Source organism: Mastacembelus armatus, chromosome 12 (assembly GCF_900324485.2).
Source record: "Mastacembelus armatus chromosome 12, fMasArm1.2, whole genome shotgun sequence".
Lineage (NCBI taxonomy): Eukaryota > Metazoa > Chordata > Actinopteri > Synbranchiformes > Mastacembelidae > Mastacembelus > Mastacembelus armatus.
Genome location: NC_046644.1, coordinates 12425530 through 12432228, shown reverse-complemented (window position 1 = coordinate 12432228; position 6699 = coordinate 12425530). Strand labels below are relative to the sequence as shown.

Genomic DNA, 6699 nt, shown 5'->3' with positions numbered 1-6699 from the left:
TATTTATTGTAATACCCATGTTATTAATCCAAAATTATTGATGTGTATTAGTTAAACCTGTTAAGTGATGCTACATTCAGTACAACTCTGCTTTGCAGTGGTTCTTTTTGCATTGCAATGTTGAATGAAAAATGACAATAAATTATGTGCTTAATTTCTCATTTTTATTTCTATTCTCTTTTTGTATTACAGACTGCATTTTTATGTCTGGTTACATTTTATCAATCTACATCTATTACATTAAACAGCATCTAATGGTCTATTAAGCAACCCCTACTTTTATATGTTCTGGACAGACTGAAATGAATAAAAAACAAGCAACAACTAAAGTTGAGCTGAGTTGTTCTTAATAGGCGGAGATGTGGATATTTCTCTTTCATATTTCTTTATGACATGTTCAATCGAAAAACTTTTATCATGCCATCACAGCCAGATCTAATTTCCAAAACTAGGCCATCACACAAGGAACAAAATGACATCCCGTGTATCAGCACTTGAACTTTAAAGTGGCTTAATCACAATTACTAACTCAGATAAAAGGTGAATTATATTAGGCACAGTGCCAGTTAGCAGCATTTGTCAGCTGTAAAAGAGGTTTGGCATTCATTAAAATGATACGCAAGTTTTCAAACCACTATCCTCACAGACCTCCAAATAGGCTCCAAATAAGTCTATGCCAAACTGCAGGTGCACAGGCCAAAAATCACCGACAAATTTAATTGATTTTTTTAAGGGGAGCAGCATGGAAAACACTCAACTCTCTGCAGTCATTGAAACTAAAAAATTGGAATATGTTGGAAATCCTTTCAACAGCAAGAAAGGTTTCACAAATATGTATTTATTTTGCCATGCAACTTAGTGCAATATGACTAACTCTGCAGCTGTTGTAATAGTGGAGAAAACAGTTCTCAGTATATGCCTGATTCTTGGCAAAATTTCCAAAATTGCAATATTCTGACATGAAGCTGATCACAGAAAACAATCACATAAAAACACAAAAAACAAGATGGATTTTTGTAAATACGATTTACTGACTGAATATTTCATAAATTACAGAGTGAGCAAAAAATGATTAAATCAACATGTTTCACTTCAATAACATAATGCCTTTGCAGTATAGCACTTTAGCAATGACTCAGCAGTGGATCATCTAGAATAGCTATGCATACAATACATGAGGCAGTAAAATATTTTTGTCTGAACATTTTATTGTGTTTTATTATTCACACATTTTCTCCAAAGACATCCCTTGGTATCTATTTAAGACCAATCACTATAAATATGTTTTTAGAGCATTTCCTACTGTACTTCTGTACTATATATATATATATGAGAGTTTCTACCTCATCTTTATTACCCCAGAAAAAACAGTAATTAGCTGAAAGCCTATGGAAATGAGATTGAGATCACATCAGCCCTTTCATCATTAATGAAAATGTTAAATGCTTTTTTTTTTTTTTATGAGGCAGATAACAGGTACTGAGTGTACACTCACCTATTGTGAATATTGCAAAGCATAAATTAACAATATTATTAATGTGTTATTGATTTTGACAGGATAACTTTAGACAGAAATATACTACATGTCTATGTTTGTTTAATTATAGCATGATGAAGAATAGTGGTTCATAAACCAGCTGTGAAGTTGATTTAAAGTCAGTGAAAGGCAGTTTATGTCAGTGGTTAGTCTGGAGAAAGGCATACATCAAAATTGGACAGTATATGAGTGGACATTATGGATAGTCATAAATTCCTGGTGGGGAGAGAGAGAGGAGGGCTGAGCAGGGCCTCAGTGACATCTCCAAACATGTCAGCACAGCACATTGGATAGCACAGCCCAGCCCTAAGAACCAAACCACAAGATCAACAAGGGCAAAGCTGTTTTCTCTGTGCCCCCAACAGCAACCTGTTGTCCTCCCTCACCCTCAGACCCCTCAAAGGGTTGAACTATTTGCAGTTATCATCTCCAAAAGGATCCATCACATCTTGCCATCTGATATCTCAACCTTTGGATCTAAGCATTTTCTCCAGTCAACCATGACCGCTTCAGTTTTCTCCAACCTCGGGTTTATCTACTCTCTGAATGTCCTACTTCTGGTGTTGACTGATTTGAGCTTGAGCAGTCCCATCAGGTCTCCTGAGAACCATCACAGGGCATCAGTCGGTAGGGATGTGCGTGATAACTCGCTACTTGATGCACAGGACTTTCTGAGCCAGTTTCTGTCCACACTGAACCTCACAGAGCTGAGGCCGCAACCCAGGTCCCCTGCTGCCCTTAAGGAGCCACCAGAGTACATGCTGGAGCTGTATAACCGATTTGCTAATGACCGCACTGCTGTGCCCTCAGCCAACATCGTGCGCAGTTTCAAGAATGAAGGTACAAACTTTTAAAAAAAATTTTAACACTATAAAAATATTGCAAAATGTATATATTGCATGAAGAATTATTAAACTTTGTGCTTTATTGTAAAATAATATAATGTCCAAATCTAATCTAATTAACATGCAATCATTGGACAAACATTATATTATTAATTATATGGGTACCCAAGTTATGTAAATGTGGAAGTGTTATATGTTTTATTTAAAGATGAAATAGCATGAAATAACATTATAACTTATTAATAATATACCATCTTGATACTGTTTAAATAAACCACAGACATTTATGGTTTGATAAAAGGTTAGATTTTGATATTTGATTTAAAACAGAAATGCAAACAATATCCATTAAGACACATTTATTGATATTTTAATTTCAGATTCCTCCCCATACAGTTTAACAGCCAGAGGTATAAGGATACATCCCCTGCTCTTTAACATCTCCATGCCACACCATGAGCACATAACGATAGCTGAACTTCGCCTTTTCACCCTGGTCCAGAAGGCCCAAAGACCATATGCTGGCTATGGCTGCAAGGTGACCATTTACAAAATACATGAGGGTGTTGTGTGGACAAAAGAGGTGGAGAAAGAAGGGAGAAGGAGGGATAAAGAGGAGGTGGTGGAGATGAAGGATTTGGAGGAACTGATGACAAAGCATATCCATGCCAAAGATAACAGCTGGGTGTCATTTGACCTTACTCATGTGGTCACACTCTGGCGGAAGTCAGGGTGTGCACTTCATAGACTGGAGGTTCATATTGCAAATGTGGTGTCAGAGGAGGAAGTGGCCACACAAGAGATCACAGAGGAGGGTGAAAGTTTGATTGTTATTGATATTGACAGAAACCTGGAGGGGAAGCACAATGCAGTGATGATTGTGTTTTCAGATGATCAGAGCAGAGACCACAAACAGGATAAACAACAGCTCAGCCAAATGATTGAACATGAGGATGACCTTCCTGAAAACATAGTTCAGAGCCAACAAGCTTTCTGGGGGCATGTTAATCACAACACTGGCCACGCTAACCAGGACAAGCTGGAGAAACAGTCTCTCACGCAACTGCAGTCCAACCTTATCTATGACACACCTCCCCGAATCCGTCGCAATGTTAAGAGCGAGCCATGCAGGAGGACCCCACTTTTTGTGGATTTTAAAGACATTGGATGGGACACGTGGATCATCCAGCCTCTGGGTTATGAAGCTTATGAGTGCAACGGTGTGTGCAACCCACCTATGACCTCCGAGGTCTCACCTACCAAACATGCCATAGTGCAGACACTGCTGAGTGTTAAGAGTCCGGAGAGAGCATCACGTGCCTGCTGTGTACCCACTAAGTTAGAGCCGATATCACTTCTTTATCATGACAATGGGGTGATCACTTTCAACCACAAGTATGAGGGAATGGTAGTGGCTGAGTGTGGCTGCAGATAGTCCTGTGATGCTATTACACAGAGAGACTATGTGCTGATGTATCTAAATCTATCTATCTATCTATCTATCTATCTATCTATCTATCTATCTATCTATCTATCTATCTATCTATCTATCTATCTATCTATCTATCTATCTATCTATCTATCTATCTATCTATCTATCTATAAGAAAGATCTCATACATTGGTCTGTAAAAACACGACTTAGTTGGAAATTAGGTATGAACACAGACCTGTCCTATATGATGTAAATTTGCCATTGTTTAAAGGTAAATTTTTTTAGTATTATATTAGTGTTGAGTATAAAGCCTTCAGGGTAATGCTGCAAATCTTTTCAGTTTAAACATAATATTTATTTGCAGGTTTGTGTATTATAATAATACTATAGTGTTTTGATAAGTTCCATAGTTCATTATAAATGATAACAACAGGCCAAACATCTGACAAAACGAAGATCGAAGGAAAAGAGCAGTGATAGAAAATGTTTGAGCAGCCTGTTCACCTTTCAGATGAAGTAAGCTCAGTGTTATTAGACTAAGAGGTTATATACTGCAGCACAGACAGAAATTACAATAATAACCCTCTGAATAATATCTGATATCTGCATGGGTACAAGAGCCGAATCATGATTGTAACGTTTGACTGTACAGAAACTGACAGAAGTGAAGTGTTATCTCACTGCAGTTACTGCTACAAATTATGATATTACGATAATTTGCACTACTGTTAGTATGCCATAGGTAATTTTATATATGATAATTTAATTGTAATTGAATCACATATGTGCCAATATGCTTTTTAAGTAGATATGCATGCTGCAGACTGATGTCAGTTGTTTGAGTGCCCTATGGCATCTTGGATTCACTGAGCTGATTTAAAGAGTGTGACAGTTTTCCTCTTATTTGCTTGCCAAACTTTCAGAAAAATGCATTTTTGATGGCTTTAGACCAGAAGAGGATTTTCATGGTGTCTTGGAGCTCTTCAGGGCTTCTTTTCTAAAAAAAATACACAAAGCTCTTACCTAATATTGCTGTCAACTGCTGTGAAATCCTTCTTTATACCAGCCATTCATATCCTGCTTTTAGTTCTCACACCAAAATTAATGTTATTATGGTTATAAAAAATAAAATATCTTAAAACAATATATTCTCTGAGCAATTTCTGGTCTCTCTTACTCAATGTTTCACTGTCAGGTAATCACAGCGCTGCTCACCTAACAACCTTAATCCCCATCCTTCTAGCGTCACATGCCTGGCGGGCCTCTCTCTGCCCGCTTCCATGCCATAGCGATAAGGAGGTGTCAGAGCCTGGAGTCTTGTAGACCGTCACTCAGGATGAGACGCCACTCCAAGTGGTAGCATTTGTGAAAAGGTGGTGTCAGATTCCTGGTCTCCAATGCCACTGTGCTCTATTGACAACCCTGACATCAGGTTGGTCAGTGCCCTATGAACCCTCCCACTTCCTTTTCCTGACACGAGCATGCTGATGCTCTTATCAAGGTTACGGCAACAGTACAAATGGAAAAAATACATGTCACATCATCACCTAGCTTCAGCTGTTAACAGTCGGAAGCAGATAACAATAATGGAATAACACTGTGGAACTTTCTAACTTAATGGGATCCTCACTCTGCATGCAGATTTACATAGGCCAAGTGTGCAGAGCAGATATTCCAGTATGGAGCTTCTAAATAACTGAAATAGGTAATGTTTCTCTTACACAATTTGACATATTGGCCATTCTGTTGTCCAGAAGCTCCTGCTCTGGCATACTGAGCAGACATAATTTGGGACTATTGTATTTTACAGTAATTACTGTGAAACTAATACATAAAGCGTGTTAACTGCTGGAGCTGGTTGGCTATAGGGAGACATTTTCAGATTGATGATTCTTGACTGTTCACTGGAACACAGAACCACCATAGGTATAGCACTGGCTTAAGGATTTGTTAGGTGAAAAATTAAAGTATTTGATCCCCCTGCACTGCTTTTCTGGTAGAGCTGTAGAGCTGACTCTCACTCTTTATTCAACAGCTATAGGCTCAGTCTCCAGTAGGATACTAGCTGTTTCATCATGGCGTTTAAGAGTTACAGTGACAGTAATAGGGCTATTGACTCTGTACCCACCCTTCTTCTGCACAAGACAACCCAGTGGCTTAAAGCACATTAAGAAGGCAAGAAAAGTCACAAATGAACTGTTGACAAAGCACATCTGTGAATCGAAAAGCCATTCCTGGTGAGTATCTCATGAATCTGAAGAGAGAATGCCATGAGAGTGGGCTATCTATCTATCTATCTATCTATCTATCTATCTATCTATCTATCTATCTATCTATCTATCTATCTATCTATCTATCTATCTATCCAGGAGTCCTGCATTAGATGGTCTGACCCCCACTGGGCCCTGATCTGGGCAGTGTGGACCCAGTCTTGGGTCCACACTGCAGCATCTTCTCCAAGGTGCTACAAAGTACCAGGAGCAACTGTGTGCAGGTCAAAGCACACACAAAGTGCTACAAATATCGATTAGATTTAGGTTTTGCTTTTGTTCACTTTATATAAAGTTTATTGGTAAATGAAAAACCATCAATGAAATTTATATTAAAAGCAACCCCTGTGTATTTGTTTGCTTGTTCCTTATCTCTTCAGTTCATAATGAACATTAGTGGTCTATATAAACCAACTGTGGGAGGCCTCTGGGTCTGAGTCTACTGAACAATTGGACAGTAAGTTAATTGGTCATTGTTTGCTGGATTTTCATTCTTAGGCCTAACTAACTGTTGACTACTAAATCAAATGTGTCATTATAATCATTTAAACCAGAAATACGTGCAGCCTGAGCGCTTATTGTTCCCAGATAAAACCATCAGCTGCGGCTGCCA

At 38.4% G+C, this 6699-nt stretch overlaps 1 protein-coding gene across 1 annotated transcript; it reads left to right on the top strand.

Annotated features, from left to right (window-relative positions):
• The first annotated feature begins 2037 nt into the window (after window positions 1-2037).
• bmp10l (bone morphogenetic protein 10, like) lies at window positions 2038-3817 on the top strand. The gene is made up of 2 exons (XM_026297519.1): window positions 2038-2377; window positions 2763-3817. The coding sequence occupies exons 1-2, from the start codon at window positions 2038-2040 to the stop codon at window positions 3815-3817; spliced, it is 1395 nt and encodes a 464-aa protein (XP_026153304.1).
• Window positions 3818-6699: the final 2882 nt, after the last annotated feature.